This window comes from Tachypleus tridentatus, chromosome 9, assembly GCF_004210375.1.
Source record: "Tachypleus tridentatus isolate NWPU-2018 chromosome 9, ASM421037v1, whole genome shotgun sequence".
Classification (NCBI taxonomy): Eukaryota; Metazoa; Arthropoda; class Merostomata; order Xiphosura; family Limulidae; genus Tachypleus; species Tachypleus tridentatus.
Window position 1 is genome coordinate 31,557,241 of NC_134833.1, and position 22,855 is coordinate 31,580,095.

Sequence of the window (22,855 nt, forward strand, 5' to 3'; positions counted from 1 at the left end):
TTTATTATTTATGTTATTCCAAAAATTCATAAAATAAGCATTTTAAAATTATTTATATATCAGCGAGACCATTGACAGTTTATTGTTATTCAGTAACTGCAATATTTAAACCATAAAATACAAATTGCTAATCAATTTTTTGTGCCTCTTAACATCTGTGTTTAACTTCATCTGATACAAATTGAAATACTTGTCTTTAGTCATTTCACTTCCAAGACAAATTATGTTTAGAGTTAAGACAAAGAAACCACAAAACTTTGCAGAATGTTTTCATTAACCAATAAATTTGTAGTGCCAAAATGTCTTTGGAAATATTTCAGAATTTAATACAGTACAGTTCATAATGTATTTATAAATTGCATGAACATTAAATACTAAACACAAGCATCAAAAGTTGTTTTCTGTTTAATAAGGGGACTTTGTGAAACCAATAAAACACACAGACCCTCACATCAGATTCAAGAAACCCACAAGAAAACAAATACAGAATTGTTTGGCAATTTTTGAAGCACTAGATTTAATTCTCCGTGACCATCAGAATGCTGAAAATAAATTGTAAGCCCATTCAAAATACACCATAGAATAGCAATAACTAGTTTCTAAATTATGTTGCACGTGAAAACAAGTGGCTGATAAAAATATTATAGTTTAGCACTTGGTATCCTTAAAAAAGTATACCACAGTAAATTTTACTTTTTTTTTACTGTGGTAATATATCACTATATGAAGTAGTGAGAAAAGTAAATCATCCTACTTCAAAAGCATTTATGAAAGTACTTATGAATTACTACATTTTTTAACACATGCCACTACACTAGTAAATAATTATTGCACAAGTCACCAAACAATAGTTTAGTTTGACGTGTCAATCAACTGTAATTTATATTTTACTGTATTTTTACTTCAGTTCATGGAACATTTATCAGTTTAAAAAATTAAGTGATAGAACATGTGTTTGGAGCTTAAGACTTTTTCTAATTTTTTCTAAATGAAAGGATATACAAGTTGCAAATATTCTTTGTGGCCATGTTGTCTGTGGGTAAAAAATGTCTGGTTTAAAAAATTGCCCCCCAAATCCCAATGCATTTCATTATCATTATAAGTACAGCATCACACGATGACACTAGTGAAGTAGCACCTCATAGAAGGAAAAGAACCTTCCTGTCACAAAAACTCCAACACTCCTCAGAGAAATATAACTAGTATTAATACAACAAGCTTTTCCAAATTTGTGTGCAACTGGAATTATGGAGAGTATAGGTACAATTTTGTTACAACTTGTCACCATGTTTAGTTTTAAGAACACAGTCATGTGCATATTTTTGCATTCAGTTTACAACTTGCCCTCTGTATGTTAGCTGGCTCATTTCACTCTTTTTATCTGACTAAAATATTTTGTGAAATAATATCAGCAAAAATGTGAGCATTTGCTGTTTACAAGTTCAAACAAGTTGTAATATTCTATGCACAACTGTTTTATCATTTAATACAAGTTTTTAATCACTTGTTCATAAACTTATTTTGTTCACAATGTTTCACCCGGTTTACAAGACATTATCAGGTGAGATACAATAAATATGGTTAACAGAAGCAGGCTACAGTTTCTTGCCTCTTGTTATATAGAAGTGATTTATATTGAATAAAAAGTAGCAACTAGTAAATGAGATATTTAAAATCATGTTTTAATGTTTATATATTATTTGTTAAAGTACATAATGCATACCTAAATTACAAAATCATATGCATTTATTACAACACCTTTCTTATAGTGTTATGTAGTCTCTAACTGTATTTCAACAACTGAAATACTCCTCCACTTGTTGTACATGACTGTTTTATCATAAGCAGAAATAAACTGTGACCAGATAACCCACTGTCATGAAGATATCTGAAAGTCTACCTCAGTTATCCAGTATTTTTTTTTAAATTTATGGCTCATATAATTCTCTAAACTTTCAAAAAGATTAGTCATTGAGACCACAGCTATCATGTCATATTGAAGTTTCTTCTAGCTAAACAATAATACATATTTCCAAAATAATCTAGATTAAAAACAAAGCCTACAATAACAGGTGTCCAAGACATTTCAATCTACCACTTCAAATCTAAATCCACTGTGGGTAATGTCCTAAAGAAATGAAAGCCATTGGAAGTGTAAAATGAATACATTACATTTGGCACTGAAGAAAAATAAATAAAGAGGACCATCTTTGAAAATTGCTTGAGTTATACGGTTATGTATTTGTACAGTACAGTATTCACTGAAGTTGATCACTTCTTAGTTCTTAAAAATTTTGAAAAATGTTTTGTAAAGAAATCACACTTTATTTCAAGAGATTTTACTGGCACTTTATAAAGAAATTTGTTGTAATTACATCAAAGCATCTTCAATTAGCCTCTTATGTATAACATTTTTGCTATGCTAATATCAGAAGAGTACTTCATGGACTATATGTAATATTGGGTTGAGGAATAATTCGTGAGCGTTTTTTCAAGTTAAAAAAATATATTCATAAATAAAACGCTTTCGCAAAATATTTCATGTCATTTGGTAGATAATTTTTTGCTCTAATAGATGGTGTGTTTGATTTTCATATGTCTTTAATTTTTGCTTTCATTTTCAGCTCATTAAATGGAATGTCAAGTGAACAAAATCGAGCGTTTTCGACACCATCTGCTTTTCGCATTTAATTTCTTGCAATGTCGTTTAAACCAATGCATACTATATACCTAGGTATTACATGAAATAAAGTATCATAATAAATGTGTTCGTGCATTGAAGTAGTGTATAGTCTTGCATGTAATGCTTGAATGAAATTATTTAAAAATGCTCACGAATTATTCCTCAACCTAATATATACCCATTACAAATGTAACATGTACTGCCTAAAACAAAAAAATTATAAAGTTTCCAAAAATACCAAAATTAATTTTCTTTAAAATATAATCAACCCTCTTGTTCCAGATACATTAAAGTAAGGTTTTTTTTTAAACATAAATTTTCAGTAAACATGATACAGCCATTATGAATTATATATAGTATCAAACATACTTTGAATGTCTCATTTTCACAGCAGAAAATAAGATGTTCGATTAAACTGTACATGAAATACTTAAAAAAATTCAAATAATGTGACATGCACAATACTCTCTAAACAGAAAGAAACTGTGAAAATGTTCTAAACTTGTGTTTTGGGTAGCTTCTTTCACTTCACGTACATGCATGTTAGCTGCTACTTATTTTGATAAACAAATAAAGACATGTATAGTTTACTACAGCTGCAAGAAATCATTGGACCATTATATGTGTTTACAGAAAACATCACTATTAGTCAATGTGACATTCACTTACCTCAAGTCTAATAACTTTGCTTTCAGAAAAGTGTATTACAGTTCATAACTTCTCTTATGAAGGTGGAAATATTACACTATGTAATTATTTTTACTTTTTCTTCTTCCTGGCAAGAAAGTGTTATTTCCCAATTGCTTATGCATAAAGTAAATGGAAAAGATATATTTTTCTCTTGAAACTTTGCTTTCGTGACCTGGGAGTGTATAACAAAAACATGATTGGAGACTATATTTGGGGGCTGATACGTGAAAGTGATTTACATTACAGTCACAAATGTTGAAACACTACTCACTTCTAAACATTTTTGTATAACTGTAGTATAAATACATGTAAATCTTGATTCATATGTTGTTTTATTCAGATCTTATGTAAATGAAAATGTGCAAATTTGTCCATTTTTAAATAAGAAAATAGGTTAATTTCTAAATTTCATTATCCAGGTCACGAAAGCAAAGTTTGAAGGGAATAATAGCCATTTTCTGTACTTTTACAACATAAGCAATTAAGAAATAACACATACTATCCAGGAACAAAATTTGTGTTCCATAGTGTTATACAAGTCAAATTTAGAAAATTTGTATGTGCAAGTGCATTATGGTGCAAAGTACCATACATGATCCAAGAATATCAAATAATAAATACCACACAATCATGCCTTGTTTGGTGCCTTAAATTACATAAAATTATAAAAGCATACAAATTTTTAACAGCAAAGCACACTACCTGAAAGTAAGGTTGTTATGCTCTGAAGCATGTTAGTCTCATTAATAAAATTAAAACCTCTAAACCTAAAGGTCAAGACTACTTAATGAATTGCTTCCAGAGATTGATCTTGATACCAGAAGCAGCAAATAATTAGGTGATGAATTAAAATAATAATCAACTATAAGGAAAAGATGAATAATAACACATTAAAATATGCTGACAAAATACCAGACTTAAAATGAAACCATACTATCATTGGAATAATATTCCATAACACAACACAATAATATATTACAATAACTACACTAGTAACCAGCTGACCCAGAGGAAAGACTACCAAATAATTAAACAAAAACATGGTACAGCAGTACTATTTAACTCATTACACATGAAGTAATAATATGCTATTAATAAATAACAGTAGAATAGTACTGTACCTTCACTGTATATATTTCCATTAGTTACACAACTCTTCAATCTGAGACTCACATTATCACAGTATAATCGCTAGTACTATTATAAATACTAATAAGTTGTAAAAAAGCAAACCAACTCACCCATCCCCCACAACTACACATTTTATTGCTTGCATTCTTTTTCACACTGTCACAGTTCTTCTTAGTCGAATTTCAGTATTAGTGTATTACTAAGCTAATATCAGTGCCACTTGTTACTACTGTTAGGTTCTTTGAGTTCAAGTTTGGTGAAACGGTAAACTAAATCTGCCTTTAATGGTTTAGCTGAAAAAATATATAAACTTGTTCAACGTTCAAATTCACGTTTTAAATTTTAAAATTTTATCTGTAGAGCTTTCTTTTTGATAAAAACAAAAGTCATTGGACCCAATTTTTAAGATCTATTTTAATTTTTAACAAACTTTTATGGTTAATTTACTTTAGTTTCGAACTTCTTCACACTCTTCACAATTTCAGCAGTAGGCCTACACATACATGACTGACATTGACACGTAACGAAGTTGGGCCTAACTATGATAAATTAATGAACTTTTCTCGTTATCAAAACTGCAAATGACCAAAGACAGATTTAGTTGAGAAATAGTTTAGTTAATTGAAGAAAAGGGTTCGATTAATATTGCAAGTCTGATGAAACTAATTTAAAATTTGAAAAATATATATTTCTTTTTCCGTTACTAAACTGTCTTTCCGCAATTAATTGAATAATAAATTCTTCTAGAACTAGTATCCCAATAACTCACAAGTAATAAAAATTAGATGCTGCAACTAGGTTTAGTTTGACTAAACAGAAAAACAACTGTACTGTCACTTGGCTTGCATGTAAGTTCTTTTATGATATTATACATTGAGACTAAAACGTTGAAACATGGCATAATAAATAACCAAAAATGATTTCTTATATTTAACCGTCTTATAATTATATTAATTATTTATCAATTATAATCTGAAAATATTCTATAAAATATTACGATCATGTTTGCAACCTTTGTTCAAATGTATTTTATAGATTTTTCGAATGTGTCAGTTCTTATTTTTCATTGTTAATATTATTAGATTGTCCAGAAATAAATGTTGGAATTCTCACGATGACATTTAGAAGCTGAATATTGAGTAACTTATTGTTGGTTGGTTAGTTTAATCCAAAGTTTGTCGTTTACAAAGTGTCTTAATTCCCTGCTGTTTCAACTCTACTCCGAGTAAGTTTCACAAGCTCCAAGGCAGTATAGACAAGAAGGTCTTTCGTCTGATTCTTCTCTACGACTTCAAACTTGCACAAAAAGCTACCGAAACTACACGAAACATGAATAAAGCATTTAGCCATAGATCTGTTTCTGAAAGTACAATTCAGCATTGGTTCCAGAGGTTTCGACATGGAAATTAAAGTCTTGCAGACCACGAAGGTCGTGGAAAGAAGCCATCCTTAGATGAAATCATATTAAGGGAAGCAGTTGAGACAGACCCTCGCACAACAGCACGTGATCTTGCAGAAAAGCTAAGCACAAGCAAATCAACATTGCCAACCACCTGAGTACGATTGGAAAGACGAAAAAGTTGGATAAGTGGGTTCTGCATGAGCTGGCTGAACATAAATAAATTCAACGCCATGACACCTTTTTTAACAATAAGCGCTTTTAAAACCAGGCAGCTGCAGAAGAAGCTTTCAGGGAGTTCACTGACTATAGAAACTCTAATTTCTACATTAGAGGCATAAACAGCATCTTTACACGTTGGCAAAAATATGTTGAACCAACTGGTGCTTACTTTCATTAAAGCATGTTTTACACACTGGTTTATACTTTTCCAAACTTTACAGTTCAAAAACAACATTTATTTCTGGACAATCTAATACTATAATAATTTATTTGAAGGACAACCATTTGCGGGTGAGTGGTTTGCTGTCTCAACACTTCAGAATGAGACAATATTTCTTGATAGCTTTTCACGTGTATAATCAAATTCGAACACAGTTCTTTGCAAAAATATCTTTATTTACTATCAAAAAGGTTCCAAAAAGTGCCGAAACACTGCCCTAAAATAAGAAAATTGTTATTGGATTTCACACATAATGATTTATAACTTGCAGTTATTAATTTATTTCCTTTAATTTAAAAATGGTGAGAGTTGAAGATAAAATTGCTTCAAAGCAGAACAACCTGACATCATAATGTACCTAACTTATCTATATTTTTATTGTTCGAGCTTTCTGGAGTAAACGGTGTTTGAAAACTATATTTAGGCGAGAATTTTTAACTTTACAAATTATAAGAACTTGTGAGTGGATGTAGAAAAGAATGATGTCATTAGCAGTTACCGCAAAATTACTGGAGTAAACCAAAGTGAAATTTGGAACTATCTGCGTGCGCATAGCCATCCATAGTTTCGAACTGACAGACTAGAGAAAAGGAAAAAGATCAGCAGCACCTACCGCCATACTCTCATCTGACCGAAGAATGAAAGTTACCATAATTCTTATAAAGCAATTTACAGCTTCAAAATATGGATCTGGTTTTTGTGACAGAGTGAACCATGAACAGCCGAATTAAAAACCCGAGCACGCTGATTACGAGGTTACGCGAGGCCTTGTGATCATTGTCTCCAAGAAAAATATCGTAACTGGTCTGTGGCATGCTAGTGAAATTACAATGTTGATCAACTTCATAAGTTTGTGGATTAAACAAAAACAAGGCAGTAAGAAACAAGACTAGACTGTTATAAAGAAGACCACGGATTTGGCAGTTTAAAACTAATACATCTAAATTGGCAGAGTGGAAAATTGTGAACCCTAGGTGCAGAGGTTTGTTCATTCTGGCATTTATGTTGCCCCCCGCTAGTACAGCGGTATGTCTCTGGATTTACAACGCTAAAATCAGGGGTTCGATTCCCCTCGGTGGGCTGAGCAGATAGCCCTTTGTGGCTTTGCTATACGAAAAAAAAACACACGCATTTATGTTAATTAATCACCCATTGAACAAGTAAAGAGAATTATTATTAATGCATGTAATTTAGGATTATGCTCCAACGTAAAACTGTGGAATAAACACAATCGTTTTATTAAGCGAAGAAACATTTTTTTTTATCCGCTTCCAGAAATACTCATTGCTATGAACATAGAAGTTAGTGTAAAACTGCTCCTGGTGAGCTAAAGATAATAACGCTTTGTGTGATGAATGAATGTTTTTTTATTCTTTATGGTATGCTTGGGACAGCTTCACTTTCCTATTTCCCAAGGGTAAATTCATTATGCTGTGATTACTTTCTTCGAATTTCACATATTACAGAGTTTAATTCTTGTTAATTAATTTGTGTGTGCGAATAATAATGAAATCTATCTACTTCTAGACAATCAATTTGGTGGAAAGCAAAAATCACGACAGTGAAGTAAATTCAAAGACTATGGATTGGTTTGTTTGTAGTTAAGCACAAAACTACAGAATAAGCTACCTGTACTCTAGTCACCACGAGTATTGAAACCCGGCTTCTAGCGTTGTAAATCTTCAGACATGCTGCTGTACCACCGGAGATGCGATTTTGGGTTACTGTGAAGTTGAGAAGAAAACCAATGATAAATATCTGTGGTGGTTTTCTAGAAAATCGGATCAACAATATACCACATGACAGAAAAATGTGCTTTTTCCTATCAAAATTATCCTCATTATATTAAGCTTTTGTATCATGGTCAGAGACATACTAGGTAATGGAGCTTCAAGCAATAACAGCCGTTTGAACCCGTCTACTTCAACGGATAAATTATAAGTACTCTCTTAGAAAGAAAAATTAAAGTACTGAAGCATTGACACACACACTCAGATCTCTTTCATTCTATTTGTTCTACAATAACGTTTTCTGTTAATGTCCTGCTGTTTAAATATTTGCCTTTTTTTTTCTCCATGTGAGCTTCAAATGCTGCATTTCAATGAACGCAGCGTAGTCAATTAATTTTTCTTCTACGATATAAAACTTTGGTCAGGTTCTCAAGTTACAATGGAAAACACATTTTTAATTCAAACTTTAGCGAAGAGAAAAACAGAATGCTATCCATCTCGAATTTAAACTTAATTATTCTATTTGAAGAGCCATTTAATCATTTTCAACCCAATAAGTGACGGTTTTAATAACAGTATACATAAAACATGTAAATTTCCATCACATATTCAAAAATAAAGTTGTTAATGTAGTGGGATTGACTGTAACATTATAACGTCCCCACAGCTGAAAGGGCAAGTATTTTTGATGTGACGGGGATTCGAATCCACGACCTTCAGATTACAAGTCGATCGCTCTAACCACCTGATCACGATAATTGATTCACAGACTTACTCAAAACTTCTTGAAGAACAAAAACAAAATAATCCAGTCCCCCGCTGGTACAGCAGTAAGTCTACGGATTTACAACGCTAAAATCAGGGGTTCGATTCCCCTTGGTGGACTCAGCAAATAGTCCAATGTGGCTTTGCTATAAGAAACACACACAACAATCTAAGTAACGCTTTATACTGTTAAATAACCTTGACGAACACAAAACATTAAGGTGAAACGGTATTCTCGAACACACCTGGTCTGAAATCCATAAAGGATGAAAAAGATGTGTCGTTAACAATATTGAAACAGTGGTGTTAAGTTTTTACGTAGCTACCAATCAAACAAATACTTTCTAATTCTCAGCAGTTTGGTTCATGATAATTACCCTTACAGTGAAAAATAAGCAGTTTGGCTTATGATAATTACCCTTACAGTGAAAAATAAGCAGTTTGGCTTATGATAATTACCCTTACAGTGAAAAATAAGCAGTTTGGCTTATGATAATTACCACCCTTACAGTGAAAAATAAGCCTTATGATTACAGTGAAAAATAAGCAGTTTGGCTTATGATAATTACCCTTACAGTGAAAAATAAGCAGTTTGGCTTATGATAATTACCCTTACAGTGAAAAATAAGCAGTTTGGTTTATGATAATTACCCTTACAGTGAAAAATAAGCAGTTTGGTTTATGATAATTACCCTTACAGTGAAAAATAAGCAGTTTGGTTTATGATAATTACCCTTACAGTGAAAAATAAGCAGTTTGGCTTATGATAATTACCCTTACAGTGAAAAATAAGCAGTTTGGTTTATGATAATTACCCTTACAGTGAAAAATAGAATTTTTCTTTCAACTCTTCATATAATTTTGAAACAAAAATTATCATTTGAAAATGCACTTATAAAATTAACCTTATGTATTAAGATATACACATCTCACGTGATTAGTGTCGAATCACAGATGTTCGAAAATGAGAAGATTCTGTAATTTATATAAATACTTGTAGGTTCTACATAAGTATTCAATTCATTTTCGACTCAAAGAAAAATCATCAAATTGATTTTTTATTGAGAAAAAAAACGTCAAAACTAGTGGTACTAACACTGCAGTATATTGAAAACCATATTGTTTTCATGTTGTCACACGTAAAACTATGTCATCTATTTTTACAATGCTTTAAAATGTATGAATACAGAGATTTTCGTTCAGAACATAAGGGCTGAGAGCTTGTTCTTATTAAATATACTTACAGAGATATCAAATATAATGTTCCTTTATTAAATCGAATTATACAATAAAAACATAACAGATATGTAGTACATGATCATATAAATTCATTATAGATTTAATTCGAAACAAAATTTACTGCTTTGCCAATTTTAAAATGAGTTACCAGTCTCTTAACCAATGTGTTCCATATAAATAATAAGAGTTCCTGTTTTTAAACTAATTACTTACTTTAATAACATAATTACTTCAAAAACAAACTAATAAATTTAGATAAATCCGGTATTTATGAAACCAGTTGTGAATAAAGTAAGAAACACAACAGAAAAACAAACAAACTTACAATAAATGAACATAACATGTGCAAATTATAATAAAACATCTTTTTCACCCGTAGCTTTACATGTAAATAAAACAAGTTACATCATTAATTGGCTAAATACTAAAATAATAACAAATTGTTGCGATTATTCCTTAATCTATTTGAATAACATTGAAAAGACAAAAACGGTGTAGCTTCAAACAGAGATGAAACAAATATTCAAATAGTTGGCCAATTTCCATTCCCTCTTCGTTGCTTTATTGTCTAATATTGTAAGTTTTACATCGTAACTGTATTACAATGTATTTTGTAAATCTTTTGCGCTGTAAGAGCTCCAAAACGTCGTCTGTTTTAAAACTGTAGTAATAATTTGCTCGTCTGTTGTTGAGCTCACAGCTACACAGTGGGCTGTATTACTCTGCCCACCAAGTAATCTGAAACTCACTTTATTTAGTCTTATAAACTTATAGATTTATCGCTGTGTCACTGGAGGAAGAGGCAAAAAATGCGGGCATTGATAAATGCGCTGGCAAAATAAAAAACTGAACTAATAATAATAACTATTAATATGATATGTCGTTTAACCTTCTAATATTATGTTGCATAAAAGACATTTTCTATGTAATAAACAACTGTTATTATAATACAATATATACGAGTGTGTGAGACCCAGTGTAGTAGAACATCCATGGAAGGGGTTTGTTTGTTCTTTGAATTTCGTGCAAAGCTACACGAGGGCTATCTACACTAGCCGTCCCTAATTTAGCAGTGTAAGACTAGAAGGAAGGCAGCTGGTCATTACCACCCACCGCCAACTCTTGGGCTACTCTTTTACCAACGAATAGTGGGACTGAACGTCACATTATAATACCTTCCCGGGTGAAAGGGTTAGCATGTTTGGTGCAACGGGGATTCGAACCCGCGATCTTCAGATTACGAGTCGAACGCCTTAACCCACCCGGCCATGCCAGGCCCCATGGGAATGGACCCACCTCACAATAAATAAGATAAATATACTGAATTGTGTGTGTTTTGTTATAGCAGAGCCACATCGGGATATCTGCTATGTCCACTCTGATTCTAGAGTTGTAAATTCTAAAAATTACCGTTGTCCCCATGGAATATAGACTAAAGAGAGCGAAACGTGTAAGTATGAGAAGAAATAAAATGGACAAAACGACAAATGGAATATTTTTTAAAATGTCACCATCAACACAACTTAACGCGGAGGGGAAAAGTACAAAATACATATAATTTGAGCTTCTCTGCCTAATTACACCAAATACGTTTAATGTCGTTTTAAAACATGCACTTGCAAATAAAAGATAACACAGTTGACGCAACATCTTTAGGAAGTGTAAGCCACACCCAAATAAACTTATTGCTTAGTGGTCTTACACTGACAGAAAACAGCTGCACCATGTTTACGTTAAGGTGTCGACTTTAAGGTAGTAAGTCTTCACAACTGCAACTTTTTTAGCAAGCAAAAATTTAAAAAAAAGTTTTAGTATAATTGTGCACCCGAAAGCAGTGTTTGATCGTTCAAATTCTTCAGCGTTATCAGTTTTCTTTTTTGGAACAAAAAACTCAACTTGGAAAAAGATTCTACTGTAATAGTATTAACCAACAAAGTCATATGAATTCTCCGTTCTTAATTTAACAGTGTAAGACTAGAGGGAAGGCAGTTAGTCATCACCACCTACCGCCAACTGTTGGGCTACTCTTCTACCAACGAATAGTGGGATTAACAGTTACATTATAACACCCCACGGTTAAAAGGGGTGAGTATGTTTGGTGTGACGGGGATTCGAACCAGTGACCCTCGGATTACCAGTCGATAGCTTTAACCACCTGGCCATGCCGGGCCCTTAGACAGAAGATAAATAGATAAAATAGCTTAGGTTTATAATTCAACATGATTTTTAAACTTGTGTCGTTGTCCAATGGAGTTGATAGATAATTATAGCACAAAATTCAAAGTTACTGGAACTAACGTATTTAGAAGCAACACGTATGTATTATAAATGTTTCTTTGTTTGATAGTAGAAACAAAGAGTAAATAAATGAATCACATAAAATATTATGTTGTATTTTATATTATTCATAAATAAAATTACACACACATTGAGAAGGCATGTAATAAAATGCCCGTGTTTCCACTGGATGCACATGTTTGTTTGTTTTGAATTTAGCGCAAAGCTACACGAGGGCTATCTGCGCTAGCCGTCACTAGTTTAGCAGTGTGAGACTAGAGTGAAGGCAGCTAGTTATCACCACCCACCGCCAACTCTTGGGCTACACGTTTACCAACGAATAGTGGGATTGAGCGTAACATTATAACGCCCCCACGGCTGAAAGGGCTAGCATGTTTGGTGCGATGGGGATTCGAGACCGCGACCCTCGGATTACGAGTCGAACGTCTTAACCCGCCGGGCCTAATGCACACGTTACCCATATTATAATTCATAAACAAACAAACAAAGACACAATTTCACTGTTATGTGTATATTTAAAACAAATAATACACTGTTAAACAAACCAAAGCTGTCATTGTGAATATATATAAGTGCACTTTCTACCACGATATGATAAAGCCATGGATAAAACTGTAATGTTCGCTCATTCACAAAAACCCGCTTTCGTTTCATGCTACGAAAATAATAATTTAAACATTAAAACTTTGTATAACGTTAATATTCGACAAAAAGTACACTCACATTTGGTATAGCTGGAGCACAAAAATACATTTCATAAAAAAGAAAAACAACAAGAACATTCCATACTTAATTTACTTTAATCTTACGTAAAATAATTTTAAGTGCCGCAGTTAATGAGGATTCCATATTTTTTCTTTACTGATGCGCGTGAGAATAGGCTTAAATTAATGAGCTTTTGAAGCTCTGTAAAAAGAAGCCCCTACACATTTTGTCATGTTTTATACACCTTATGCTTTAACATTTAAAGGTCATATATTTTACATACATATGAAACACATATCAAAAGTATACATACTAGGCCACGAGTTTTGTTTTTACTGCCAACTTATATTTCATTTTAGTGTTCTCTACCTCGCGTATCTACTTCAATGCATCCAACAATCAGCATTTATTGCAAGTTATTTTGTACGCATACTTTATTATAAATGACAACTGTGAGTCAAAATATGAGGCATAGAATATTGTGTTTTTTTTTTAGTTTTTTGTATAGCAAAGCCACAAAGGGCTATCTGCTCAGCCCACCGAGGGGAATCGAACCCCTGATTTTAGCGTTGTAAATCCGGAGACATACCGCTGTACCAGCGGCGGGCGCATAGAATACTAATAAAACATATCATAAAACCAAAGTGGTTTGTATATTCGTTCATTGCATGCTCTAGAGAGTGACGAAATTATACTAGTTTGACTTACAACAATCGCAGCAGTACCATATGGTAGGTAGGATTGCCATGTAAGGTTAGAAGATAGAAAATAAAAGTTCAATTAAAAAACGGGTGAAGTTAAGATTTTTTTGGGATGAGGGGGGGGGCACCAAGTTATCCCCTGGCATCACAAACTATCACTACGCCTCTGTTTGTTTTAATATAAGGTACACGTACTTCTAAAGAATCCGAATTATAGATATAAGAACGGGTTGAGATGGCACAGGTTCCGTCTAAATCAAAACCAGCAAGGAACTGACAGTCGATTTGTATCCAAATAGAATATTCGAAAACTTCAAACTTAAATTACGTTACACATCACCTTATATAACTAGCTATTCTGTGCAATATATACAATACTTATTGTGCTTGTATTTTGTCTCATAAAGAAATTATATATTATTTTTCATTTACTCAAAAAGATCTATTAACGTTTTGGGACTTTGGTAAAAAGAACACACTTTCAATTTCAAAAATAGTTCCCGTGTGGGGTAGAGATAAATTATGGACTTACGATGCTAAAATTAATAGTTCGATCCCTGCAGTGGGAACAGTAGATAGGTCAATGTGGCTTTGTTCTACAACAAACACATATCAAAAATAGTTTACATACAAAAAGGGCAACTGCATTGCAAAGTTTTGATGGCCACATTAAGTTTTTCTTTTTTTTGTATGTGAAGCTTACTTGATAATTTGTTTAAAGTTAAACAAAGTTTGTACAAAGCTACACAAAGGAATATCTGTTCTGTGCCCACAACGGGTACCGAAACCCGGTTTCTAGCAGCTGATTTAAGAAGCCTAAAAATCAGTACAATAATTTTGAGTGACTTACTTAACATACTTGAAAAATGCACAGTGAATAACTTTTATTGCACTAATTATGCAAACACGAGTAACTGCAGCAACATATAAAGATCTTAAATTTCTGCATGTAAGAATCTGTACGTAACTAATGAATTATCGTATGTTTAGTCTTGGCAATAAAAACCATTTGACCGTAGGAAAAAAAAAATGAAAGAGAAACGAACGGTACAAACAAACTAAAAAATCACTAACACATATACTGCCATTAAATGAGGTAGTTGCTACGTCATAAGAAACATATTAACAGATTTGTGTAAGTTTACGTCATAAGCATAAAATTATTGCAATACAGTTTAGAAAAGAACCTCAGACTTCCCAGCTGCTACGAACACCTTTCAAAGAATTTAGCAGAAGCAATATGAAAAGTTAAAGACCCATAAATTTTCAGCTCTTTTAACTTAAATTAAATTATTATACATATAAAATATCTGCAGAATCGAATATAAATAAACACACACACACACACACACATACATACATATATATATACTTACACGTGCGTGCTAAACTGTTTATAGAAGATAGAACACACACTGCATAAATTCAATTACAGTGAGCCAAAACATCAGTGTTACACAAACAGTGCCACCCTGACAAGTAAACTTCAATGTACTCAAACATATTACAGTCAATTAAGCGTTAAGCTACCCACAGAGTAAGTAGGGCATAAATATCACATTGTTAGTGCAGGTAAAAATATTAATATACCTGTCATGAAAGAATACTTACTACTTTGGAGTAAAATATTTACTTGTATTTTTATCACAACGTATCACTCGTTACTTTTTGATTTATATCTCATATTGGATTTTAAAAAATTAAACATTTTATATAACAACATGGATTTTTCGTTAATCAAGTTAGTGAAACACTCAAACCATATTTTGAACATTCTAAAGAATTTGTGCAGCATATTCAACTTTCTCACCATAACATATAAATTTCTTCTAATTTCAACATTTACTGTACTTTTCTTCTCTTTATATTCGTTGAACATATATTTTTATGTCTAGAAACTAACTTTTTTTTTCAAGCATTTCTGAAAATAACGTTTATGCAATCATCTCTTCATGTACTAACAGCCCAAAAACAATGTCACAAAACTAGCTTGTTAAGTGAAAGCAACATTTGTCTAACCTTTCCTTTTTCAACATAACTTGATTAAATAATCTCCACTATTCTCTTTACTTTCAGAAAATATTTCATTGTCTTTGGAAAAACACAAATACTGAAATTCAGAGTGACTGAAATGATGTTAATATTGAGACTACGTGACTGTAATATAAGTTATATGGACAAAATGTATGTACCTCACAGTAGTAAATACAGGAACTCCTACTTAGACCAAGCTTTGACCATTTGCATGTTTCTCACAGGTAGCTTATGTTTACCCTCATACGTCATACATTAATGAAATGGTCAATGCACAACCACAACACAAATCATGTTTCTGGAACAGGCTTAGAAACAAAGATCTGACTCACCAAGTACACTGCTGTTAATAATGTAATTCAATACAGTATTTGCTGTATGATATACACAACTCACCACATACACATACCATTATTAATTCATTAAATGTCTCAAAAATTTAATAAGGCTAGTATATTTCTCAAACAAAATGTTAAATAGCAATTAACTTCATAAATCATTTCTTATACAAGTATGGAAAATAAAAACATCTAATTCACAGTTCTAGAGATCAGCACACTTGATTCAACACTTGGAAGTTTGTAACACTTCAAAAAGGATGTTTGGTTAAATGATGGCTCGGAAAAACCCACTGTATAAGTTTTTAGTGATTGATCAATGTTTAGTAAACATTACCGATTATGAAAATTGTAAATTAATCCACTACATACATACATATATATTTTCTTTTAAAAAAAACAGAGCAGGTTTGCTATGCAAGTTACACAAAAATAGAAATAGTTTATCGAAGGCAAACAAATTAGAACTTATAAATTATTATCTTTTAATTTCAATTTTATAAAACCAATAACAATCTTTCCTAATTTAAGTAACTCACTTACAGTTGAACAAACATGATTAAATTGTTACCTCAAGTTTTTCTATATAAGCAGATTATCACTTATTTGGACTTTTGTAATGTGCTTTTATTAAGATTTTTTAAATGAGATGAATTTTGTCACTTGGATATTATTTTACAGAAGTTGAGTTACCTTGAGGCAGAACAAACTAAACTTTGTAGCCCTCACAAAAAAGCAAATTGTTAAATGGATTTAGAAAGTTTAGACAAGAGTGTTATGTCTTTGGATCTAAAAATAAATACTGAAACGGTATCTGAATACACAAATACATTTTAACAGTATGTGAGGAAAGACTACATGAAACAGCTTGCACAACTGTATTTTCTAATACAACTCATTCTCCTTATAAAATAAAGCTTATTAATATACCTAGGTCAGCTCAATCAAGATATCTCAATTGTACGTTTCTTACTATAGGTCTCACAATCAAAACACAATGGTTATTTTTATGAAAAAGGCAGAACATATGACTGTCTTTTAATTTTAAAATCATCAGCCCCTTGCAGTTCATCACTGTTTTATGTAATCCAGCCTAAACGTGAGTATTTCCTTATTCCAGGAAGTCTGTTGTAGCATACTTCATGTAACTCCACACACAATTCACTGTACTACACTTCTTCCCTCATAACAGTTTCTTACATTTCTTTTGGTTGGTGATTAAAATGACCTTAAGCTTTCAACACTTAAATATCTATCTTCTATAGCTCAAAACATTTCGGGATTTTTTTCACTACTTCTCCATGAATTAATTCTGCTTGTCTAATACTGTAGCTTCAGGTAATCATAAGTGAAAATTTGTATTTATAACACACTGTGAGTGACAGGTACAATATAATAGTCCTCTTTAGGTATTAGAATGAATCTCAAATATCCATACAACTATAACCTTACCAATTTTCTTAAAGAAAATTTAAAAAAGTAAAGTTACTGTACATCAATTACTGCTTGATGGTTTGTCGTCAAACAGGTTGTCTTGTCTCCTGTATGTTATTGTACTGCATGGTGTTAAAGAGATCAAAGAGTGTGGTGTATATTATTTTACCACTTGTGTTAAATCAACTACTTTAGTGTATGTTAACTTATGGTATCAAACGGGTCATCCAGTCTGTTATATGTTACTGTTTGTGTTTGATGCCTTCTGTAAGCAGTCTACGTCACGAAAAATAGCTATTAAAATGGGTCATGCTGAATTATATTCTTGGTTTAAGTTAAATTCTTACATACTCTAAAAAACTATGTGATGTTTAGCTGTCAGCTTCAGATATACAGAAATATAATTTTTCTGTGTTTTAAACATGTCTTCATAGGCCCATGTTTCATCATTGTACTGTTTCCCCAAAATTACGAACAAGGTTATTGTTCTAAATAATCTGTGAACTATATTGGTTTCTCTCTTTCAAACTTCCAGTAGAAATGTCACCATTTGCTATTGAAATAATCAGTTTTCTTGTCCTGTTCATCATAAAAACAACTGTGATTAACAGGATTTATCTTTGTAGTTAACTGTTACATTTCTCACAACAAAACTATGAATTTCTTTCACAGTAAGATTATATAAGATATTACTGTATATAATCATATTATATTTTACACTTAAAGACAATGAACAGGATATTTTGTATTGGGTTGATTATTTTCTTAATATTAGAAATACTACTCTATTTATACTGTGTTTCACTGTCAAGTGACAATGAGTAAGCCTCTTGTTTGTTTTCTTCTGTCTGTTTCTAAACATTATATTTAACAGTCTTGTTTCTTAACTTTGAATAATTCATCCTATTTTTCACTGTCATGACATACTATGCCTTCCCTTTGTTTTTTCTCATCATTAGCATCAGAAGTTTGCTTCTTAACCATGAAGAGTTCATCCTGCTTTTCATCATTATAATATATATTGTCTTCTGTCAGTTCAATACTGGCTTGCTCCTTAAGCATGAAGTGTTCATCTTGCTTTTCACTGCAGCATACTATGTCATTATTTGAATTACAAGTTTTCTCTCCAACCGTGAAAAATTTATCTTGTTTTTCATTATGAAGAGATGATGACCTAGCTCCTTCTTTGGCTGTCACTGGCTTTTTATCAACATTAGAGCTGCAAGTTTGCTCCTTACCCATTAACTGCTTGCCCTGTTCATCACTGTCAAGAGACAATGAACAAGCCTCTTCTTTGTTTTCTACTGTTTGTTTCTCAGTATTAGAACTCATCACTTGTTCTTTAATCACATCAAGCTTATCCTGATTCTCATCACCAGCACAAAGTAAACATGCTTTCTCTCCTGTTGTTTGCTTCTCAACATCAAAACTAACAGTTTTTTCTTCAACCATAACGACCTTCCCCTGTTTCTCATTTTCAGGTGAAAGTGAACAAGCTTTGTTTTCCATTGTCTTTTCCTTTTCAGCATGTTCATTTACAATGAAATATTCATCATGTGGTTTCAGATTTTGACAATGAAGAAACAATGAACAAGATCCTCCTGCATTTTCTGGATACTCCTTTTTAAAACCAAAACTGTTGCTTTGTTCTTCTGTGGTGGAATTTTCACTCTTTAATGGTACACTGGTGCAGGTTTCATCCTCTCTTTCTTCACATTCATATTGACCAAGAAATGGTGAAGGTTTCTTTATCACTTCTGTTTGCTCTTTAGAATAGTCAGAGTTACCAATTTGCACCTCTATGGAGTAATCTTCACTCTCTACTACATCCAATGGGTAAATTTCCTCTTCGAGTGGTGATGAAGATTCTCTTGGTTTCCAATAAGTGAACTGTTTTGTAAAGTTCTGATCATAATCTGAAATATTTTTTTTATCAGTTAGATCTACTAAAGAACTACGGCTTCCACAGGCACTTTTCAACTCATAATCTAAAGTTGGTAACTCTCCATCTTCAACCTCCCCTGGACTGAAGTATGGATCTTCTTCTGATTCCTTAAGAATTTTATTCATCATAACAACAATTGGAAGATATTCTGGTAAAGTTTCAACAGGCCACTTTGATTCTAAAGCTTCAGTTGTTTTCTCTTGATCTTTGTCCCTCACTTTGAGTACATTCTCACCATCCTCATTCAGAAAATCAAAGCCTTTTGAGGAGCTGTACTCATAACTATGTTGTTCCTCTCCTAATATATTCTGAATTTTTCTTGACTTTAATTTCCCACCATCACTACTTTCATCCACCAAAAACCATTCATTAAGAAATACAGGAGTTTTATTTACCCTTACTTTCTTCTGTGAGACAGGAGCACCATACTGAATATTATCATCTTCACTATCATCTGGTTCATATCCAAATTCTAAATTCTCAAATTTATTCTGAACTTTATAATGCTTTTTCTTATCAGTGATAGGTTCCTCTTTATTCAAATAGACCATCGGTCGTTTGTGTTCTTTTTCCTTTGGTTGTACAACAGCATTATTTATCGTATCTATTTTAAGTGCAAGTTCATTATATTTAAATTTATTAAGTTTATCATCTTTAACAACCTTGGGTTTAGTTTTTACACTTTTATCCACCAGAAAATACTCTTTTTCAGAGGAGTCTACTGTTAAGTATTGAACCTTTGTTGGAGAGATATCGCATCTACTTACAACTGATGTGTTATCCGTCTGCAAGTACTTTACTTCTTTAGTAGCTTCTTCTGATGTCAGTATGGTTGATGGCTGATGGGATATCTGTTCTTCTTCCTTTTTGTCCACTTTATGCTTGAATTTTTTATTATCAATTTCAGAGTGATTTTGTAATAAATTTTCATCAAGCAACTTTTTAGAAGGACTAATAGTAAGGTCACAAGTAGTCAAGTTTTCATATCTACTCTTATGTTCATTACTGTCTTCTTCCAAATGCACAAATGGTAAGATATCTGGTGTGTCCAATACTTCATAGAGGTTCTTTCCTGGTACTTGTTCATCAAGAGATTTTATTATAGTTTCTTCACTTTCAAACATTTCAAAGTTGCATGATGAATCTTCTGATCCTCTAGTTCGTTTTCTCAAAGTTTTGCTTTCTAAATATTCTCCTGTATAATTCACATAGCCATAACTTGGAGTTACCAATGTCCAATCTTGGCCTGTATCTTTTGATACTGAATATTCAGAAAAGTCTTGAACATCTATGTATTTTCCATTCAATACAGTATGAACATCTGCTGATGTCAATAATTCTTCAATGGAGTGTGACGGAGTAGATGTTTGGCCATGAACTGTCCCACTGTTGATATTAATAGCATCTTGAGATTCAAGCAATGTATCACTTTTGTTTTTAATATCTTTATTTGATGATACATTCCAGTCCTCCAAATCTTGATCTTCAAATTTACTCCCTTTATTAATAGTGTCCTCTGTTTTACATTTGTGAAGAAGCAAGAGGCTTACTGGCTGTTCAACCTCAGACAGAAAACTTCTCTTGAAGTTAGAATGTTGGCTATGAGGTAAAATCTCCTTATCTTGTACTCCTGATCCTGGTTCAATGTCAGAAAACATTTGATCTCCTGGGTCACAGTGCTGTTCATTTAATATTTCTACACTGTTCACATTATCATGAGATTTAAGAGAACTATGTTTGTCATCTATGTCTTGAAATACAGTATTTTCTTCTTTTCTTTCTTCATTTTGATATTGAAAGCAATTTAAATCATCCAACTCTCCAGACTTTTCAGTATCACAGTTATTTATATGGTAAAGATCTTCTTCATTTTCATTTGCTGAAAAACAAGTTAAGATATTGTGTTAAATCATAACTTTAATAAAGCTCAAAAGATGTAAGGAAACACTTAGCCTTAAGAAGCGAGTTAGATAATTTTACATTATTCAAAATTATTCTAATTTATTATAAAATATTTGCATGAGTACAAACTGAAGTGACCTTTGTATCATCAACTTTGAAATAATAAAAAAAAGTCAAATCTATCAGTACTATACAACTGCAAGAATGTGGAATTCATTCATACACATTTGTACATATAAATAGGCTCGTCACGGCCAGGTGACTAAGGCGTTCAACTCATAATCTGAGGGCCGCGGATTTGAATCCCTGTCACACCAAACATGCTCACCCTCTCAGCCATGGGGGCATTATAATGTGACAGTCAATCCCATTATTTGTTGGTAAAAAAGTAGTCCAAGAGCTGGCAGTGGTGATGATGACTAACTGCTTTCTCTCTAGTCTTACATTGCTATTTTAGGGACAGCTAGCGCAGATATCCCCTCAAGTATCTTTGTGCAAAATCCAAAAACAAACAAACAAACAAACACATAAATAATTAAAGTAATTTAGAAACACCCTAAAAGCTTTCAATTAACAGATATGATAGTCTTAAAAACAATCATAAGTTTATCAACACTATGGATATTTACAGATTTTACTTGTTTAACATACAGACTTTAATGGAATTATGAATTATAATTCAAGAAAAAATATGAAAACTGAATTGTCACAGTTGGCTAAAAGAAATGAGGCTGTTCTGTTTCATGAATGTAAAAGTCTAATTCTTGATTGGTTTACACTGTCATTGTTATTTCATGGTGATAACACCTACATGTTTCTTAAATTACAACACAATGAAATTCTTTAAACATAATTAAAGAACAATTTGACTGACCTTTCTACACACTAAGATTTGACTGTCATCCTCAAAATGCACACATGGCCCCAAAATGTAAAGTGTAATATTTTTCTCAATAGGACACAAAACAGGAGCACTTGCATGCTACCCACTAAGAAAAGTTTGGTCCAGAAAACAATAAATCCTAGGAACCATAAACACTGTCTAAAATTTTCATTTTTTCTGTTCAGGTTGAGATTTATTAGAGGGTCAAATCTTTAAATTGGCCTAAAATTTTTAGAGAATCAACATCTCCTGATGTTTGGGTGAAATGTAAAAGGTTAGTTTACATGTTTTAATAGTTAGATTAAGTTATAATATTGAGTTATCGTTTTTTATATAACTTCTTTTAGAGAAATGCAAAACATCTTAAATCTTCTTTCCAGTCATATATTTCTTGTACTTGGAACTCTACATTTCAGTTTCTTAATGTGGAATAGGCTTCAGGCATTTTAGAATAAGATCTGTCAATTATTAAAGTAAAAGCTTAAAAAATAGAAGTGTATATCTGGTATGAGTTTATAATATATTACAAATTAACT

General features: G+C 32.1%; 1 protein-coding gene across 1 annotated transcript in view; it reads right to left on the bottom strand.

The window, feature by feature from the left end:
- Positions 1–22,855, bottom strand: part of LOC143227334 (uncharacterized) — a 34,544-nt gene that overhangs the window by 2,546 nt on the left and 9,143 nt on the right. The window contains exon 5 of the mRNA XM_076458790.1: positions 15,160–21,413. Within this exon, the coding sequence (XP_076314905.1) occupies positions 18,493–21,413 (2,921 nt within the window). The 3' untranslated portion in view covers positions 15,160–18,492. The remainder of the gene's footprint in view (positions 1–15,159; positions 21,414–22,855) is intronic.